The 22023-nt window shown below is 39.6% G+C and overlaps 1 protein-coding gene across 6 annotated transcripts in view; it reads right to left on the bottom strand.

The window, feature by feature from the left end:
• Positions 1–635: 635 nt before the first annotated feature.
• The window catches only part of LOC127450669 (axin-1), a 39900-nt gene continuing 18512 nt past the window's right edge, over positions 636–22023 (bottom strand). For 4 of the 6 annotated variants that reach the window (XM_051714946.1, XM_051714950.1, XM_051714949.1 and 1 more), the window contains 8 exons: positions 19661–19757; positions 17219–17356; positions 11673–12220; positions 11104–11271; positions 7816–8064; positions 7366–7473; positions 5103–5252; positions 636–4467 (listed from right to left, as the gene is read on the bottom strand). In XM_051714946.1, the coding sequence (XP_051570906.1) occupies positions 4341–4467; positions 5103–5252; positions 7366–7473; positions 7816–8064; positions 11104–11271; positions 11673–12220; positions 17219–17356; positions 19661–19757 (1585 nt within the window). In that variant the 3' untranslated portion in view covers positions 636–4340. The remainder of the gene's footprint in view (positions 4468–5102; positions 5253–7365; positions 7474–7815; positions 8065–11103; positions 11272–11672; positions 12221–17218; positions 17357–19660; positions 19758–22023) is intronic. The other 2 variants (XM_051714951.1, XM_051714952.1) reach the window with 2 other exon arrangements.

Genomic DNA, 22023 nt, shown 5'->3' with positions numbered 1-22023 from the left:
TAGGGAGTAGGATAAACCATTTTCAAGTCTAAACATGCACCTTTCTTCTTCTTGGATTGAAATGGCAACCGGTCAATTCAATGGTACCTTCATTTTTCAAATGAAAATGGGAGTCCATCCAGCAATGCGCTTTTGTGGCTTCTTTCTGAGGACATTCTTAAAAAACCCATTTCAATGCCATGTACAAAAGAGGCCCTCCTAAGCCATTCTGAGAAAGCACTCAAAGCTCAGAATCCCAGCAGTGTCTGGACATACAGGACAGCCACAAAGAACCTATCCTTATTTTATATATTTACACATATCATATTTCAGAGTTGTTGTGGTAAAAGTAACAGCAGATAAGATGGACTCACAATTAAATGAACAGATTCTGTTATATGTCATAATTCTTTTTTCAATGGTTATGTGGAGTCTCAAAAACATGGGCTTCAGGTGATATTGAGGAAGCTCATGAAACTGTTGCTAGGGAACAAGAGCGCCATCTTCTGATTAGTCTTTGTTGAAGAATAACGCAGGATTCACAAACTTTTAATTTGATATAACCCAAAAATACAGATTATTTAAAAATCATCAAATGCTTTCAGGCTAAAAAGGCATCCATCATTAAAAAAAAGAAGAAAAAAAAGAAAAGAAAAAGACATCCACATTTCTTTCATTACATGTCTTTATTGTCCAAAGTACCATAAAATGACAACTGTACAACTGTACAACTGTACAACTCGGCACACTTAAGCAGAACCAGGGCACTAAATATCCAAACTGGGTTGCTGGTTGTAGTTGAAGACGCATAAAAATTTACATATTTACATAGAAAGACTTTAAGTGTGGTGATGCTCATCACATAGGAAACTAACAAACAAACAAAAATAATTCTTTAGAAACTTAAAACATAATGCAAGTCCCTGGTACTGGACACAAGGACTGAGAAGAGCAGACAGTGGATCAGAGATGAGCATGGTCAGAAAAGGCACTCTGTGATGTCTATGTACAGATAATCCATCATTCAGTGAGAGCAGCTCACATCCAGGCTTTTCACAGTAGTTAACTTTTTACATCCCCATTGAAAAAAGCACTGTGACAATTATGCCATAATTTAAAAAAAAATATTCAAAACAAACATGAGAAATATTCCATATTAAGTACCCATATTGTTCAAGTTGACTGAGAATTAAAATCATTCTAATTAATAGGGAAAAATAAAACATTTTTTTTTTTACAGACTTTGATGATGATTTGTAGCTTATATTAAATTATGATGGGAATTTAAAAATAAACACTAAAATAAACACTTGGGACGATGGGATGCCAGTACAATAATAAGCATTCTAACATTTCTTCAGCACCACATCTGGCTCTGTCTTGTCAGCCCCATCCTAGCGGTTAATACACTTCGAAGATCAGCACCAGCTTTCGTTACAATACACAGCCTGAAAACTCTATGCAGGAGCTTTATATTTGTTGCTAAAAACGAACAATGCAATTAGATATAACTCAACTCCTTTAATATATTGTTTTCTTTGGTGTTTCATGATCTCGTCAAGGCAGACCACGTTAGGCTAAAACTACATTTTTAAAAACAATTCATTCTTGCCAGGCACCAAATTTAGCCATGTTAAGCTAAAAGTCTACAATTCTCTATCTGATTCTTCTCTGTAATACATTAAGGTAAGTGTAAACATGATCGTTATATTGTCCAATGGCACTCGGTAGACATAGGACCCCAGGATCACATGCATGTGCATTCTACAACAAGATCTCCATGTAGCCCTCTTAAATTGTCTCAATTCTATGTTCTTAAACACATCCCCAAACCGCTATGGACCACCTCTCGAACACAGGGGTGAAAAATATGTAAACACCTGGAAAGCGACAGAAAACCCTTCCTGCCATTCCTTGTTACAGATTTTTAGGGAGCCCCTTAGAGGACAGGGAAGGACTTTGTTTTCGAAAGTTTCAACATCCCTCACAATAAGTTTTGTCCTTGCTATAATTCGCATTCCCTCGCAATAAGTTTTGTATTCCCTCACAAAGTTCTGCATTTTCTCACAATTATTTAGGGTTTCCTTAGGCTACCTTTATCCTGTCCTTACCAAAATTAACCATTTTGCTTTACTTCAGAAACCATGTATGGTGTTTGATATTTGGAGTAAAACCATAGTAACCACAACATTTACAATGGTTTTACTACAGAAACTAATGGTTTTAAAAACCACTGTACTTGTACCATAAATTAACCATGGTGTTACAATAGTGAATATTTACTACAGTAATGTATTGTGGCAGAATGATTATAATTATTACTACAGTTTTACCTTAATTATAATGGTTAAAGTAATAGTTCACCCAAAAATACAAATTCTCTCAATCATCCTCATGCCATCCTAGATGTGTATGACTTTTTCTTCTGCAGAACACATACGATTTTTAGAAGAATATCTTAGCTCTGTAGGTCTTACAATGCAAGTGAATGGTCACCAAAATTTTGAAGCTAAAAAATAAAGCACATAAAGGCAGCATAAAAAGCAGTCCATAAGTCTCTGGTGGTTTAATCTATGTCTTCAGAAGCGATCTAATCAGTTTTGGGTGAGAACAGACAAAAATTTAACTCCTTTTTCACAATAAACCTTAACATCAGCAGTCTCCTTAGCGATCATGATTTCAAGCTCGGTTACACTTCCTATAGCCCCATCTAGTGCTCTTCGCATGGATCAAGCACTAGTAAGTGTATTCGAGCTTAAAATCATGATTGTGCCTAGAGATTGCAATAGCAAGATGTACAGAAAAAAAGGAGTTATATTTTGGTCTGTTCTCCCCCAAAATTGACTGGATCACTTCAGAAGACAATGATTAAACTACTGGAGTCGTATTAATTACTTTTATGCTGCCTTTATGTGGTTTTTGGAACTTCAAAGATCTGGTCACCATTCACTTGCATTGTACAGACCTACAGAGCTAAAATATTCTTGTAAAAAAAAAAATCTATCCTGCATTTTTGGGTGAACTATCCCTTTTAAAATATGGTATCTGTAGTCATATTTGTGGCTACTATGGTTTTACGATAAAACAATATGGTCAATGAAGTAAAACCATGGTTAATTTTTATAAGGGATAGATAAAGGTATTGCAAAGGGATCTAAAATAATTGCGAGGGAATGCAAAACATATCACAAAGGAATGCAAACTATTAAGAGGGAAAGCATACTTTTTGTGAGGGAATGCAAAACTATTTTCGGAAAATAAATTCTCTCCCTGTTCTCAAGGGGCTCAGTAGATTTTGGATATAAACTACAAAGCTATTGTTCTGCAACTCAAATGTCTGAAGATGTTTGTGTGCTTGTCCTTCGTCTGTTCATCTGCACGGGCCCTTTTATCATACAGTGTGTGAAGAGGGGAGGGATTATTATGCATGACATGACATCGATGACAGCACTACAGCTAAACGAGGAGGCCCAAGACAATGGATTGTATCGGATTCAAAGCCACAGAGCAATCATCCATCCACGCACAATGTAAAGGCATCATTGTATAGGACCTCAGCTCAAAGCTATTCGACATCTCCTTTGACATCAATGCATAATGCTGTGAAAAGTGCAGCTCTGGCTGGCTGACTCCCCTCTACAAGGTGGACTGATCAATAAAATGTGTTTATGAGTTAAAAGCACTCTATAAAGTGTCGCTATGGTTTCTGCTTCTCACAACCAGAGCCTTGTGAAAATTAACACCTTTTTAAGTCAGGTCAATGTTGCAGCTGTGGTATGGGTGAACTGATTTATCTTTTTTTGCCTTTTTTAAATATTTAAATAGATATAAAACTTTCTCTTTTTGCTTTTAAACAGACAGTCTGTACACATCTGGTACCAGTACATATAAAATTACAAGAGTTGTTAAATTAGAAAGGATATGTTCCTTCTGATACGTCATATAAAAATATGCAGCTTTAGTAAACATATTCATAGTACTTTTTTCTAGTCTAACTTTACATTGCTACATTACAATTTCCGAGTTAGAAATATACCAAAAGTGAGAGAATTTATCGGTGAGTCCAAGAGCTCTCAGTGGACTCCGTGAACTTCAGCACTGAGCAGCTGTTTGACTTTAAAAGCCGTTGTGCAGAGGTAGAAGCCTCAGAGTAAATAGTGTACTTGCCGCAGCGACCTTCCCCAGCCCTCCCTTTTCTGCACCTCTCTCTCCTGCACAGCCACATACACTGTATCAATTTCAGCACCTGCACATCGCTCCCTCCTATTCTCCACATCCTGCAGCTCCTTTGCAGCCCTCGTCTCCCAGTGCACCTCCTTTCCCCCCTCCCTTCTCTCCTTCCCGTATCCCTCCCGACAGTCTCAGTCAATCTTCTCAACTTTTCCGATGATCTTCTCCTCGAAGATGGGCAGGACTGCATCATCCTCACGTACCTCCTCGAACACCACACCGCAGTCAAACTCATCACTCACTTTCTTGAAATAATACCTGAGATGTGGTAAGGGAGAGATAGTGAAGGTGAATGGTACTTAATATTCATCTCACCAAAGCTGTAAAGTCAAGCAATTCTGTGCAGTTATACAGAGACATATAATCTAAATTGCAACACTACATGACCCCATAAAATCAGAATTTAGTCCATTTGTGCTTGCTTTGAGGCCATCTATTTGCTATTGTACTCTTAAATTTCACTTTTAGCAGATATAACAGTCTTTCAGAAAACAGACCACAAAAATATGAATAACTTGTGTTGCACTGCACAGATTTTTGTCCAATCAAATTTTCTCTAGAATGAGAAGGCCTCTCCCTCTGCAACCAACCACCAAATCATGGTTCATGGCTGTGACATAACTAAAGCCTATTGGCTAATTTAAAATAAAAAGGGACGAGGAGTCTTTCCACATGTCTCGCTCAAACTTCCTGTTTCAATAGGAAATGTCAACATAGGACAGAAAACTGCCCAACAAGAAATGGCATAGTCTTCACTATCACCTAGCATTACATACCGTCATTTGATGCTGGAAAAAAAAATGTGTTTAAGAATATGACCAAATGAACACTATGGTCCCAATATCCTACTAATGCTAAAAACAATGATGTAGAAAGTGGGGGCAGGGGCTTACCTGTAGCTCCCTTTCTTGGTTAACAGCTCCTTGAACTGTCCCAGCGTGACAATCCTCCCTTTGACGGACGTCCTGTACGGGATGGGCTCTCCGCAGAAGTAATAGGCCACAGTGATGTTCTCACAGGGCTGCTTCTTCATATTTTTGTGCCTGCAATGAACCAAAAGGTACTTCAAAAACATTATTTGCTTAATTAATGCAGAATATTTAGAGGAAGATGGGACAAAATGGTTTGTTTTCTTAAGTCTAGTGGCAAAATGAGAGAGACAAAGTCCCCTAAGGATGTCTGAAACAGTGTTATTTTAAAGACTCTTGTACATGCTCTGTAGGGCTTAATGTGGGCAAGAGTGCTGGTGGGTGGCAAAGGGTTGGCTTCATGTTGCCAACTAAAATGGAGCTGTTGCTCCACACTACAGATGCCTGACAAATGCTGCCCACTTCTCAGAAAAAAAAGATGGCACTGTCTGGCAGCGCAGCTTTCATCTCCTCCACACTGATGCTTTGATGTGACTAAACTGCATATGTACATGAGGAGCAGGCAGACAGTACACATCAATGGACCCTCACTCTCCTCCACCGATCAGAATTTAACACAAGCAAGGTTGCCTTTGGATAAATTACGAGTCTAAACAATACTGCCACTTGACACTTCACTGCAACCGTAACAGTGCTAAACCAGAGTGTTTAGGCCCTTTCCCACCTACAGTCCTGGTACTTTTCCCTTAGTAACTTTCTAGATCAGAACTCTTACAAGGAACGGGACACACTAGGAGACTGTTGCATTCGCCATATAGTATCAACCATTGTTCTTGTGATGTTATTTGCATGCGATTCAATAGCAACAACAACGCTGACGGAGGATGCCGGGATCAGTTCTTTGGGCTGTTTTATACAAACTTTGGCTGCATCTGAAAATGTAGGCAGCTGCCTAATCAATTAATGGTTTAAATGACAGTGTTTGTGGATGAATGGAGCTCTCTGAACAGTTTCAAAAACACCTTATTTCACCCTAACTTCATCCATCCTTATACAACCTCTGAAAGCAGCATTTCCCAGTTTTCGGACACAGTCTGTGTCTTCAGGTTGCAGTTTAAATTGGGCACATGAGCCGCGCGTGCAGTGCTCCATACTGCAGCCAGAGTGAGAGATGAGATGAGGCAGCGAAAGCGCACTTTAACCATGGAGCTCACGCTGAACTCAGTGGACAACATGTTGAAAATGCACTATAAACCTATTTATCAACACAATCTTTTACAATAAAGGCTTTTATGACTCAGCATAAATTATTGTACCGAAATACTCACTCATTGACTTAAAAAAGACGTAAAGATGCAAGTTAACCATGCAGTAACAGGCACGCAATACTTCCCTCATGTAAACTAGATTGGTGAATCTACTGTATACTCTTTTAAGGGAATAGTTTACCCAAAAATAAAACTTTGTTATTTATTTACTCGCCCTCATGTCATTCCAAACACGTATGCTGTCATTTTTCTCAATGATTTTCACACAGCTTTTTTGCATAATGTGACAGTAAAAGATGACCATTTATTGTCAAGAAAAAGAACCATAAAAGTAGACTCATTCATTATATTCCAAGCCTTTTGAAACCATACAATAGCTTTGTGTGATGAATAGATTGAAATTTAAGTCATTATTCACTCTCGTATCATATCACTGATGCAACACAGTATGGAGCTTTCAAATAAAATATGGCACAAACCTCATTCATTCTAGAGTGTTTCATGAGTGACCAGATGTCATGACATCAAATCTGCTCATAGGTGCCATATTTGATTTGAGAGCTGCATATGGAGTTAGATTTACAGTCTCTTCATCACAAAGCTATCGTATGGCTTCAGAAGTCTTGGAATTTAGTACATAAGTCGTATCAAATACTTTGGCAGTGCTTTTTTTTGTTTTTTTTGTAGCTTTTTCAAATGTATTTTTGTGTTTCATGAAAATAATAGCATAAGGGTTTGGAACACCACATTTGTGAGTACATAAGAACAGAATTCATTATTCAGAATTTATTTTTGGATGAACTACTTCTTAAACTAAGCACGGGAAAGGAGGAAGTGTAGCTCTACATTCCTAACCAAAAAAAAAAAGAACTACATGAAGGCACATGCTCCACAGACCTGCTGCAGGCTTGGCGTACACATGTGGGTGCAATGTACTAGTAGCATGGGATGTAAAGGGGAGTGTTATGGTCTATGGAGAAGTATGAAGGGAGGGGGAATGCTAGGACAGTGGCACATACTCGGACTCGGAGAGCTCCGTGTCGGAAACAGCGGGCACCACACTGAGCGAGGGAAACAGAGCGGGCCTGACAGCGGCGCGACCCCTCTGGATCACCTCCATCACATACCTGAGGAACAACCCCGTGTTAGACACACCAGCTGCTATTGCAGACTCAAAACACCTTAATACACACATGCACCTAAGCTAGCCATAATGTGTGTTGAAACATGTCGACTAGAAAAGGGAAGAGGGGGAAATAGGAGCCAGCCTTGCATTAATCAGCTGCTATTGATTAGGTCACACTGATATTGTGTTAAAATGTTACCACGTTCCTGTTGGAGGCAAATAGCCTGTGATTATTGCTATACAATAACAAAACAGGCCACCATGTATCAAATATAAATTATCATGCCGATACTGAGTCGATACTGTTTGGTAGCTCTCATTTTCAGTGGATGCAACTTCTCACCTCTGCTTGGCCTGCAAAGTTCCAGACTTCTTCCTTTCCTCTTCAAGCCGCCTTCGCGCCTCCTCCAGTTGGGTAAGGGGGTTGGGGGCAGGGTTGGGGGGCATGGTTGGATCCTGGATGAAGGGATGGGAGGGCTGCACATTGTTGCGGAGCTGGGCGGTAACCCAAGGGTGCACTGCCCCTGGCCTTTCCACCGAGCTGGGCCTCGACACCTCGTGTCCCTGGGCCTTCTTGGAGCCTGAGATACTCCTAAGGAATAAGCATGACCAAAATGAGCTTTAACACCATCAGTCAGGTCCAATAATGGGTCCAACACCAGGACCAGACACTATGTAATAGACAAAGTTGCTCTAAGTAATTTGTCTGAAGGTGAAACTGCAACTAGATGGCACCCAGCAGATATCTGATGCTTTACATACAGTTATGCAGAGCGGGATTTTGAAATAATGAGATTTCACTATTGGCGGGACTACCCAGCCCAATGCAGCAGAAATAGAAACCAAGCCATCAACAAAATGCTCTGTTGTTCATAATTTGTCACTGCTGGTTAGAGCAAAAACTCTGATTTACATGGAAGAGATCACTTTTATGGCTTGACAATTTATTGTGTCATGATATGTAGCAGCGCACATCTTACGGTGGGGGAAATAAGTATTGAACGCGTCATTGTTTCAGTAAATATATTTTGTATGAGGCTATTCACATGAAATTTTCAGCAGACATCAGTATTAACTCAAGAAATCCGCACATGTAAAGAATTCACAACATTAAAGTCCATAAATAAAGTTATGTGTAATAAAGTGGAATGACACAGGAAAAAAGTATTGAACACGCTAACTGAAATTTATTTAATACTTAGTGGAGAAGCCCTTGTTTGTAATGACAGCTTCAAGTTGCTTCCTGTATGAAGAAATTAATCGGCCACAGTATTCATGTGTGATTTTGGCCCATTCTTCTAAACATATTGTCTTTAAATCTTGAAGATTCCTGGGGGTCCTCTTGTGAACCTTGATCTTAAGCTCTTTCCACAAATGTTCAATTGGATTCAAATCAGGTGATTGACTGGGCCATTCTAACACCTTGATTTTTTATCTCTGAAACCAACTGAGAGTTTCCTTTACTGTATGCTTTGGATCGTTGTCCTGCTGGAAGGTCCACCCACATCTGATCTTCATCATCCTGGTGGATGGCAGCAGATTCTTCTCAAGAATCTCCCAGTAAAGGGCTCCATTCATCGTTCCTTCAATTATATGAAGTCTGCCAGTACCATGCAATGAAAAACAGCCCCACACCATGATGCTTCCACCTCCAAACTTCACTGGTGGTATAGTGCTTTTAGGGTGTGCAGTGCCATTTCCTCTCCAAACATGGTGTGTAGTATGGCAGCCAAAAGGTTCAATTTTGCTCTCGTCTGACCAGACTACACAGACTACATGAGCTTTGACATGCCTTTTCTTTAGTAATGGAGTGTTGCGGGGTGAGTGTGCATAGAGGCCATTGCGGTGGAGTGCATTGCCTATTGTTTTCTCTGTGACAATTGTACCTGCTGCCTCCAAGTGTTTCTGGAGCTCTTTCCGAGTGGTCCCTGGCTCTTGGGCTACTCTTCTGACTATTCTTCTGACTCCCTGGTCAGAAATCTTGCGAGGAGCTCCAGTGCGTGGCCAGTTGATGACGGAGTGATGTTGCTTCCACATGTGGATAATGGCCCCAGTGGTGCTTACTGGAAGATTCAGAAGTTTTGAAATACGTCTGTATCCGATTCCATCAATATGTTTCGCAACAATAAGGTTGTGAAGGTCTTGGGAGAGCTCTTTGCTTTTACCCATCATGAGATGTTTCTTGTGTGACACCTTGGTAACGAAAAGCCGTCAATTTACTAACCCAGCTGATATTAATTTGCACAGCTAGGAGGTATAATTACTTTCTAACTACTTACAGATTTCAGCTGGTTCCTTGCCTTACCTTGCCTTGGAGAACTGCTATTTCTTAGCGTCTTCAATACTTTTTTCCTGTGTCATTCCACTTTATTACACATAACTTTATTTATGGACTTTAATGTTGTGAATTCTTCACATTTGCGGATTTCTTGAGTTAATACTGATGTCTGGTGAACATTTCATGTGAATAGCCTCATTAAAAATATATTTACTGAAAAAAATTGACGCATTCAATACTTATTTCCCCCACTGTATCTCTGGTAGGTGAACAAAATTTTTGCCAACTAATTGTAACTTTGATAGCTAGAGTTTAGCTGGCTAGTGAAGTCAGCGTATTTCTTTACGGGCTCTAAAAGTGACTATAGATCACTCCCATTATAATGAATGAAGCTGCGCAATTCATTTACATTCAGTCATTAAGCAGACACTTTTATTCAAATTTACAAATGAGGAACATAACACACTTTTTTTCATACAAAAGTCAACAATGTCTGCAGTATTGCACCGACAAGTTCTCAGAATAGCTTGAGTAGTATAAAAGCTAGTGCAGAAGAAATAGACAGATGAAGAAGGTTTTTTTTTTTTTTTTTTTTTTATACAATAAAAAAAAAACCTTACTTTGTCTGCAAGTCACATGCTTAGAGCATTAACTGCTTCATTGGTTATAATAGGAGCGATCCAATGTTTCCAACCTTTCCACTGAGGAAATAATTGTGAGCATCTAAACTACGATACACCTCCATTGCCTCTCTCGCGTAGATGCTCACAGAATCAACACATCTGGATAAATCACTTCAGGCAAACATTTGATGTTGTTTGAGAAAATATGTTAACTCAAGTCTTATTTAAAGGATCCAGTAATGGCATCTCATCATTTATTTTCAGTTTTTGCACATATCTCATTTGTTCTCTCTAAACTCTAAATGTACGCACTAGTCATTTTATTTGGACAGTTCTGGGTTATAAAAATGCAGCTACCGGAAATGCTTCAGGGCAAGACATGCACAGTAGCGTTCTAATTCCTGTGTTATTGATTACGTCCTTGAAATGGTGTATAGTAATAATAATAATAATAATATGTAAGCACAAGTAGCTTGACGAAATAATTACACTGCAATTACAAGTAGTTCCTTTGTATTATTGTGTATTTATATGTGTAATTACTGAGTAACATGAACACTAAAATGAAATGACAAACAAGATTTAGGATTTTAAACACAGTTCCAAACACTCTGAGCAACGTCTAAAAAAATTCTTGTGAACTGCTGACAATAGACCTCCATGAGTGATTAATATACTAAACCTTCTAGATCAATGCACTAAGAGGTTCATTGGCAGTAAGGATGCTCACCCATAAGGACTCCTCTTGGAGCGTCCAGTCTCCTTCTCTCCCTCCATCATCCACTGCAAAATCTTCTGGTTCCTCTCCATGTCATCAACGGGCAAGGGCTCTCGTAGCTCATGGTTTCGTGCATCATCTTTTCTGATAGGTCGCTTTGACAGCGTGCTACCTTTACTGCTACAATAAGAGACCATGACATAATCACTGAAGCTGTTAAGTGATATGGTTTCATTAAAAGGGATAGTTCATCCAAAAATAGAAAATTCAATCATTTATTCATCCTCATGTTGTTCCAAACCCATCTGGCTTTCTTCTGTAAAACACAGCAGATGCTAGGCAGAGTGTTAGCCTCAGTGACAATTCTTTTTCATTGTAAGGAAAAAAATTCCATGAAAGTGATTGACTGAGGCCCACATTCTGCATAACACCTCCTTATATGTCCTATGGAAGAAATAAATTCATACAGGTTTGGGACAACATAATGAGAGAACAATGACAGTAGTATAATTTTTGGGTGAACTGTCCCTTTAATGACTCCAATATATAAGAACACCAAAAGCCAACATCAAGGAGCATACCCATAACCCATGGGGTCCATGGCACTGGGACCAATGCTCATTCCGTCTGCGTAGTTGCGGAACTTGGATCCATAGTGGTGTTGCTCCATGTTCCAGGCGAATCCGCCGTGCATCCTCATGGCTTCCGCCTCCATTTGCTCTTTGGGCTTTCCCCCAGCAGCATAGTGTGTATGGTGAAGGTGTTTGTGATGGTGCAGGTGCGCTGCCTCGCCCTTTGGACCTAACCGAACCTGGTGCTTACCTTGTGCACCAGACAGTGGCATCATCAGCCCTGACATCTTGCCCGCGGGCAGCCCATCTGGCGAGCGGGACTTCGGAGAGTGGCGGCCTGTGCCCGGAGATTGACAGCCGGGGGTTTTCATGACACGCTGCACATGCTCATCCAGGATGCTCTCGGGGTTCTCCTCATGCGCGTCCCGTAGCTGCAGCCCATTGTAGCTCATTTCAGAGTAGCGACCGCCATAATGCTGCACCTGGACAGCAGGAGGCATCCGGTGACTGGCCAGAGAGGGGGCAGTGGAGATGTCCGCATCATCGCCTTCCTCTTCCTACAGGACACAGATTAACAATGATGACAAGATACATTTTAAGAAGTCAAGTCATTTTTATTTGTATAGCCCTTTACATGACACACATCGTTTCAAAGTAGTTTACAGAAAATCATTCATTAACAAAAAAATGAAACTGTAATATTTATAAAGTCTTAAAGTGATCATTGTGTAGTTTGATTAAATATGATTGTAAATTGTGTATAATAATTAAATAATAATTGTATTTAGAACCCTTGTGAACAAGCTGAAGGCGACTGTGGCAAGGAAGGCAAAACTCCATAAGATGTTGGTTAATGGAGAAAAGTAACCTTGGGAGAAACCAACCAGTTCCCCCTGGCTAACCAGCATGAATATAATGCCAATATTAGTTATTTGTGTAAAGTGCAAGTCATGGTTTAAAATTTGTAAACTGAGTAAGTGTTAAATTTTTTATGAACTTTAAGATTAATTAATGACTAATGTCTTTGAAGTCTGTCCTGGATTAACTGCAGAATAGATGCAATTGTCCTTTGTTAGTTAGCTGATGAAAGGTTTTGTTGGCAATTAATTGATAGTCTATGTATGCCATTTCAAGAGTGTAGTCCATCAATAGACAAAGGTGATGCAGGCAGAGATCAATGAGGTGCATCACAGTTCAACAAGTCATTTCGGTGAGGTTCGGTGGGGTCCAACATAAATCCAAGGTTCAAGCAGTGGCATATAAAGTATCTGATGTCTTACAGTTGGAGTTGGCATCAGTTCATCCTCTGAAGTCCATCGTAAAAGACTGAAGTGATGTCTGGCTAGCACCGGCTGTAAAATCAGCCATTCAGTTTGAACTCATTGATATCATTCAATAAAAAAAATAAAATATTGTGCCTCTTAATATGCCAAAGGGAATGCCATCTGACCTGAAACAGCCTAATGTAGAGAACAATGAGCTCCGAATAATCATTGTGCAGTTACAGGTTTTAACCCGCAGATGTCCTCATTTCACAGGCTTGACCAGATTAGGCTTCTATTTATACGTCTTTGTTATGGTCACATTCAAAACAGACAATGACCTGAAACAGAGCCATGGTGGAATTTCCTTATGGCTCAAAACATGACTTTCACATTCAAGGAAATTATGAAAATCACAGTTTTCTACTCATCACATTAGAAGTGACCAGACAAGTGTTTTCTTAGGATTTAATAACGACTTGCTTAACATGTTAGTCACTGGTTAGTTCTGGCCTTCAAGGTTTTTTTTTTTTTTTTTTTAATCAGTAGCAAGCAACACAGTATTAATTTAGAGTTTTTTCAAATCATGTCAGTCTTGCAACTAAATACAGCAGTAGTCACATTCTGCCATTTTAGTGTAGCCAATGAAAATTGAATTCGTTTTTATAAATGAAAACCTGATTGTAATTAAACTTCATAAAGTTTAATTTAGGTCACTTCAAAGTTCACTTTAGACACTAATACATATTCATTTGTAAACTAATTTTTTTCTCTACGTTTTGGCCTTCCGTCTACACTGAGACTGCATTTTTGTCAGTAAAAACAGTTTTTTGAAAACACTTTCCTGAGTGAATGCATTTAATGTTAATGTTATACATGTTATAGTGTGGACTGGGAAAACAGATATATCTGAAAACTATGACATATTTGTCATGTGACAGTCACATTCAACCAAAACAATCTGATGGGCGGCCCGTGTTATAGTGGCGCTGCTGTATCTGATATTCACTTTGATAGCGTTGTTAAAGGTACGTTACTACTTTGTACAACATTCACATTGCATTCCTTCAAAGGTGACGGGAAGTTTACTTGTCTGGCATACATACTGTCTGACACAAAGGATGTCAATTTTCAGACATTTTCATAATCGATCGTCGTGGAAATTAACGATCAATTAAACTATAAATCGTTAACGTTAATATCGCAAAACGCATGTGGAGGACGCAAAATAATATGTGCATGTAGCATACAGTTTAAATTTAATTTAAATTATTACACTTAAGTAATGCAAGTATTGGCATTGTCCTCTTAAAATATTCTTAGTTCAGTATGTTAATACATTTAGGCTGTGTTTAGAACAAATTTGTGAGTTTAATTACTGTTCATGATTTAGGCTATTGCTAAAATAACTTGTATACTGTACATATTTGAGTTCATTAAAACTTCACGATGTGGATCGTGGGATATTTCAGTCCTTTGGACTTATATTTTTATTTGAAAAGATTAAGTCTAATCATAACACGCTGCATAAACAGGACTTGACAAGAACGGTATAAAGCTGTAAAAAGCTCCTTGATTACATCTGATATTCCACAACTCATGTTGTCTGGAGTTCTTTGTATACTGAATGTTCTTGGACAGATATTTTAGCAATGTTTTGTGAGCGGAATGATCCAAAAACACTTTTAACTGCAGAACCCACTGAAGAGAATGTAAGTCTATCCCTCACAGCCTCGTTGTCATTCCCATTAAAAATCAAAGATGGCGCTAGCGTGAATAAGGTCTAAAGAAACGCTCCAACATTGTTTACATTGAGCCCGTTTCATCTCTGATCTGTGGCTGTGCGGCTCTTCTTCTATGATCTGGATAAGTGGCATGCAGCATCAAGCGCCCTCTAGCAGCGGATGACAGTATAGACAGCCTTATCAATGTCTGATTGGATGATTACTCAACGCATTTGTCCTGAAATTAATTAATCGATGATTGATAAGCTTAATCGATCAAATTATTAATGACAATTAATCGATTTTTGATTAATCATTAACATCCCTATCTGACACCTTGCAGTCTCGTCCTGTTTCATGCATATTAATAACTGAATATAATATCACAGGGTTCCAGACAAAAAAAAAAAAAAGACTTCAGAGCCATTGGCTCCTAAACTGAAACATTTAGGAGCCAAATGGCTGGTTTTAGTTGCCAAATCACAGAATTGCTCGATTTAGTTTGTTGTTCAGAAACAAGATCTAAGAGATCTTTTTTTTTTTTTTTTTCTACATAACAGAAATTTACATAAAGTATAGTATGCATACAGTAGTGTGTTCCCTTCTTGAGCACCAATGAATGTTTGCACCTTGTGTTATAGTTGAGTAGGTGCCCCTCAATTGTTCTAAGTGTCAAAAGCTGGATCTCACAAACGGCGTTATTTCTCAGCTGATTCACTGAGAATGTGAATCTGATTGAAACTGCTAACCTGTAGTAGTTCTTTTCAGGTGATCCATTACAAAGAACTGGTTCAAAAGAGTCATTTGTTCAAGAATCGGACATCATGGCTCCTGCTGTCTTTGTTTTACGTGCAACCAGCTAGTCACAACAGAAGGGGTGAAAAGTGGCACGAGACACACTGGTTCATGCTCCAAAAATGTATTCAATGACTCACAAGATGATATCTGATGAAACCGCATGAACACACACAACCCAACTGTCACCAGTGGCAAATAGAATTAAATTATTGTCGCAATCATTTGTTTTTGGTCGCATTTGTGACCATTTCAATCGCAGTCTGGAGTCCTGTATCAGTAATGTGAATAGTAATCAACATACTGTCGTTTTGGCCACAGGTCAATCCAGAAAGGGTCATTCCCAGAATATGGAGTTAATAAATAAGTTTGAGCAAATACATGTTTAAGCATCATTTTTATGTTAATGTGTAAATGTGTGTTTTAAGGTATTACAAATGTATTGCATTGTTTCAATGCAGTCATGCATTAAATGTCACATGTGTAAACGTGTTTTATGCTGATGTGGGCTAAACTGTACACAATGTTCCCTTCTTTTGGTCTCTTTGCTGCCAATTATAAAATATATCTGGTGAGCAGCCCACATTACACAATTTTGCATGTTTTTGCACTATTCTTAATTATAGTTCATGATTCATGACATATTACTTTTGTTTGTCAGAAATGCTAGCACATTTTGCCTTCAAATTTCCACCAAATGTGCATGTTTATTTAGTTGTCTTCTCGTTTGACCACTGAAACAGCAGCGGGTACTCTGTGTGCAATACTTTAATTCTCTCCCCAGGTAGTGAAGCCCAAGGAGATAAAGGAATTCTGAATATTTATATTTTTACTGAGCAGCTGTGCAGGTCAGGGCTCTAGATGATCTTTGACACAGATCGTGCCAAAAACCAGGAGTGGAGGTGGGAAACAGCCCACAAATCCAACCGCAATGCGCAAACCAGCCAATTTATGATTGCCCTCTGTGGCTTATTCGACCTCTAAAAACTGGACACTGTGACTTGCTCTGAATTTAAATTGAATAATGCTACAATAATAAATGACTGTGTTACAACCAAGCGGCATATCAGAGTTTATTCAGCCTTGTCAAGGCACATTTGCTGTCAAAGGCATATTTAACTGTCAGAATCCCTGCCGCCCCTGCTCAGTGAAGAAGAACCAAGAGAAGGTGAGTTGGATATAAAGAAGGCCGGATAGCTGATGGGGTAAGAAAACTTAAAACAAGTTTGCTGAGTGCTGAACAGGGAGCTTAGTGAGGCACCGATAAGAATATCAATTAAGAGACAATGACATTCCTCCTGCGAGCTTTTAATAACTCACAGTCACTGTTCCGTGATGGAAGTTCTTCTTACAGGAGGCCAAACTACATAAATAATCTGCCTTGAGACTTAACACCTGGCTTTGAGTCGGGAAAAAGATTCCCATTTGCGGTTTGTGCAAGCATTTCTTCATGCCCCGATTGACTTCAAACAAAGTCATTACACTGAGGCAGACTAGCAAGTAGCTCAATCTCGGCAGAAGATTCACCTGACACTGAAGAGAATGACTACAGAAATGAGCAGAGTCCCCTTGATAAGTTGGGAAGTCTTCAAAAGACATCCGATTGCCTTGCACGTAAAGAGCAGTGAGACAAGCTTTACTGATTGAGACCAATCAAAGTAAAAGTAGCTTTGTGGTTTACAGAAACAGTTGAAAAAACAGATTAAATGTATCTAATCTAGCTCAATATATAGTAATAAGGGGATGATTCCTTAGCGTGTTCGGATGCACTTACCAGTCTAACCCTCTTGAGCCTCTCCTCCAGTTTTTCTTGCGCCTCGCGTTCCCTCAGCACCCCCTCAAGCCTGCTGATCAGCTCCGCTGCAAACTTCTCAGGCTCAACGTGAATATCCTTTGGTATCCGGTTTGTGCGCTGATGGGAGAAGAATGCCAGTCAGTCCTCAAGGTCACCATTCTCATTTAACACAAGATACTACAGCTGCCAATTACACAGGTATGCGAAGACAGCTCTAAACAAAAAACAGTATTGCATGACACTGTAAAACACAATAGTGAAAGCAGAAGAGCATTAATAGAGGCCGAACAGACAAACAGACAACATATTTTTGGACAATGTGCCATTGAGAATGAAAGCAACGAAAATAACTGTCAGTAAGTTTCCATGCACAGTTATAATTGAGCCGCAGCAGGTTTTTGTCCAAGTACACATAATGCGTAATCGAATATTTAAAGGAAGGACATCAGCTGAGGAAGTGCCGGAAATAAGTGCCGAGATTTTTGAAGCATGTGTACAATGGCGAAGCCAATTGCGGTCGGATTGACGTATGTACATGCTGGACGAAGCAGAGCAACAAATTTGTAGCAGAGCTACAAATCGCATTATCTGTGGGGTTATTGGATTATCTGACGCAAACATACCTATTGTCCAATACAGTTGTGTATAAGGGACTAATGGTTATAGAGATTCAAAATAGTTATGGAGTCTTAAATACTCCAAAAACCGATCCACAAGTCCAGCAGTGCGTCTCAATCAGCCCCATAGATCCCTATGTCGTGAATCAGTATATATGGCACTGGCAAGGGTGTTCATCCACTGAACTTTGGGACACTTCTGACTCAATTATCTGCGACACGTTTACGAGCTCTCGCATTAAAACACAGCTTGTATTAATTAACAACATCACTGTATTAATTACACTGTCATGATTTTTCGTTGTAGACATTTAAACGTACAGTGTTATTGTGAAAAATGACAAAGAAATAAAAATATTAAAGAGTATTTTTAACCTTCTTTTAACAAACGATTTTGCAATTGAGACAGCCCTAGAAATGGACGGCTCCCTCATAAGTGCCCTGACTACTGAACTAGGGAGCTGATTGAGATGCATCCCAAGTCTTTAACCATAACATCTCGCACTTGCAATGTGAACTGAAAATGTACAACAAAGAGCTCACTATCTTTGATATGTTGGATAATAACTGTGCATCTAAGCAGCTTATGCGGCTTAGGAGAAATCTGCATATAGGACTTAATTGTTCCTAAAGGACTTTATGTACCATGTTGTGCTCTAAACCTTTGGGAGTCCAGGAAATGTATTATTCCAAAAGTCTGGGAAGAAAAAAAGAGAGGTGGGGAAGGAGGACAGACATATGAAGAAATATAGTTGCAGGCAGGGCCTGGATAAGGTCCAATAAAACCTTAAAGGAACTGTTAAAATTTTGATTACAGGGCCAAATCTTATCTAAAGTCTGTTTCAGCTCTCTTTGTTCTGGCCTACTGTTTGCTTAAGATTCATCAGTCTCCTCCACAGCCCACACGGTTACATGCCCAGTGGAACTGCAGAATCTGTCAAGTCTTGACAAGGCGTTTTGGTTACTAACACTGCCTCCCTGCTGCAGAGCACGCTTACAGAATATAAGAGACCCTTTTAAACTCAAGTAAAACAGAAAGGGGGAATGCGAGCAAAGAATAAAAATCCAGGCAAGAGGGAGCAACGTTTTAGACACTCCATAAACATAATGTGAATGTAATGTTAAAGGAAGACAAATAGAGTAAAACAGATAGACATAGGAATCAAAGGTTGATTCGAGTTAGGAAAGTTTGTACATCTGTGACTTGTTGTTTCGGTAATAAGATTTAGGTGCAAACATGGAAAAATAGGCAAAGTGGCTTCGGAACGTCGACATATATCGCTGCCTCCACAGCTCTCAGTCTCTATAGGATGAGTGAAAGGCCCCAGTGAGAGGAAGTGTATGTTTGCTCTGTTAAATTGGGCTCCATCTCAGAGGCTCCAATTATGCTGGAGCTGGTGCAGTGGGAAAGCCGAACCATCAGAAGGGAGGCTTCACATCTGCTGGGGCAGTGCAGGCAGAGCTGACGAGAGCATCAAGAACGCTTTAGACAGCACACTCACGCTTGCTCACTCTCCATCAGCTATTCGCCGGCACATGATCAAAGCTCCCCAGCCACCGCTGTGCATCTTAAGAATGCACATTCATTTTAGGAGCGATGGGAGAGACAAGGCAGGGGGAATAAAAGAGAGAGTGAGAATGACAGGGAAAGACCCTAAGATGATGGACGGAGACAAGGCACAGAGAATAAAATAAACCAAGGTGTGGGGAGTGAGAGAGGGGGGAGTGATGGAAAGAAAGGTAGAGAGAGAAAAAAAGTGGTGTAGAGTCAACAAGGTGCTCTGGAAACACAAAGCATACTTACAGGAATATGAGGTAGTGGCACTCGCCCATTAACTTTGGCACTTTCGTGTATCTCACGTCGATGTGGTTTACGATATCTATAAGGTGGGACACCATCTCTGATGGGGAGAAGCATAAAGGGATTTTAATTCTCAATCTGTGTCAATACATGAACAACAAAGTTCATCTCTTACATAACACATCCTGATAATTCATGACAGGTTAGAGTGTTATTTTACTCATGTGAAAATTCTGTCATTTACTCAACCTAATGTAGTTACAAACCCATAAGATTTTCTTTCTTCCATGAAACATAAGGGGACATTTTTAAGAAGAGGCACTGCTCTTTTTGACTGAGGCCATCATTAGACATTTGCATCTCACACAGTAGCAAAATGCGGAAAACTATAGTATATTTTGGCCTTAACATCCCAAAGAAAGTCATACAGGTTTGGAATGACACGAGGGTGACTACATAATTAAATTTTCATATGTGTTTCTTTGATATTCTAAGTAAAATTGTGATGAATGTGTGCTGAACATGAGGGGTTGAACTGAGCTTGCAAATGCAAAAGGAGTTGCTGACAAAAGTTGTTACCTCTCTACCCTGTATGGCTTTTAAAGGTGCACTCAGTAATTTTTTTTCCTCATTTAAAAAGTTCTACTTCTAAAGAAATGAATAGTAATTTTGAAACATATGTATAAAATCATGACCACTCATGTGAGATGAAGAGTTCAGTCATACCAGTAACCTTATAACAGCTCTTTTATTCTACATGGAGCACCGGCACCCTAATGGGGGCAGCCATGTTAGCATCACATGACCAGCTAAATACCTCTCGCTTAATCTAAGTAAGTGCCCTTTTATTGGACACTTTCATTCATGGATTAAATCAATCCTGCCTTACTGTGCATAGTGAATTTCTACAATGGCACTGGTAACTGAAAACTTCTGTGTTTGAAAGATGCAGCATCCAGGCCACTAGGTGTCAGTGTACGCCATATATCGACATACTTAAAAATATTATTGAGTGCATCTTTAAAATAATGTCGGCCATATGGGGAACAATATGGCACTGTCGCTTTGTACCAATGATTGTGTGGCAGTCCTTGTATGAGAACAGGACACTTTTAATCAACATACTCGGACTGCAAAGCCTAAAGTGTTTCCAGGCATTCAAGTTTTTGTTGTTGAACTAAAAACGGGAGCATGCCCTCCCCCTGTCTGACTGAATCCCTGGGGCAGCGGCGGCACAAGCAGCTTCAGAGCGGAGCGTGCTTGGGGTCTCTCTCTGACATGTGCACAGGGAGTCTTTAATCCCCTTGGGTCCTGCTGCGGAACCCCCTGCATCTCCACATGGCAAACCAGCCTCTAATCTAGCCCACTTCATACACGTTTTTTTCCTGATGTGCTTTTAATATGTTTTTTTTGTAACATGGATCACTGGTGCCATCTCTGAATGTAGCACACTCTCTGTTGCCGTCTTTCTACCTAGAACTGCTCTAGTTCTCCAGTCCCACAAATCCTCCCAAAACACTTAAAAAAAAAAAAAAAAAAAAAACAGGACTCCACTTCCTGTGAAGGAGAAAGTAAATAATTTGCTAAAAAACAGTCTGAGGGCAAATGAGAGCTGGCTGCATTAAGCCCAAAGTATACTTCTATCAGACACGAACACTAGGCGTATGCATACAGGGCACGTGACACAAATTTTGTCATGAGAAGAACGCTCGCGCACTCAGCGTGTGCGGCCCGATTTTTATAACCGCAATGTTTTCTGAATGTGCAGAATGTGCATTGCGCCGGGTATTATTTGCACTAATAAGTTGTTCCACAAAGTGGAAACACTCACCGTTGAGCAGTTGCTGTCACAAAAAAGCACTAGAAGATGTAATCGCCAGAAAAACAACAGGAGGCGAAGGTAGAAACAACAACAGTGTATGTGCACGTCAAGAGCACGTGTGTGAGGAGGTCAGAAGATACCAGCATCTGTTTAACTCGAGTCTGAAGGACTATAAAGACATCTTTATAGGTCTAGGCCCTTAAATAGTTCAGTATCACGTAGCAGTTGTAGCGTGCAAGTGCCAACCGCCTGTGTATGCGCACAGTCAAAAGAAGTATACTTTGAAAGACTAGCATTCGACTGTATGCAGATGCTAAGCATTCACGTCAAAATTAGAGTATACTTTGGGCTTTAGCTGGTTTAAAAATATTAATTTTCAAAGACTTTAAATTCATTACAGATGGCATATAAATGGATAGCAACAGAAAATCATTGCATATTGCAATATTTTCTCCATCCACCCATGTCCTCTCGTGCTGCTTCAAAGCAACCATTTGAAATAATTGCATAAGGGCGAAATATTTTTGGAACCATGAAATGATTG

This window comes from Myxocyprinus asiaticus, chromosome 13, assembly GCF_019703515.2.
Source record: "Myxocyprinus asiaticus isolate MX2 ecotype Aquarium Trade chromosome 13, UBuf_Myxa_2, whole genome shotgun sequence".
Classification (NCBI taxonomy): Eukaryota; Metazoa; Chordata; class Actinopteri; order Cypriniformes; family Catostomidae; genus Myxocyprinus; species Myxocyprinus asiaticus.
The sequence above is the reverse complement of the archived record's forward strand: the minus strand, read 5'-3'. Positions and strand labels throughout refer to the sequence as shown.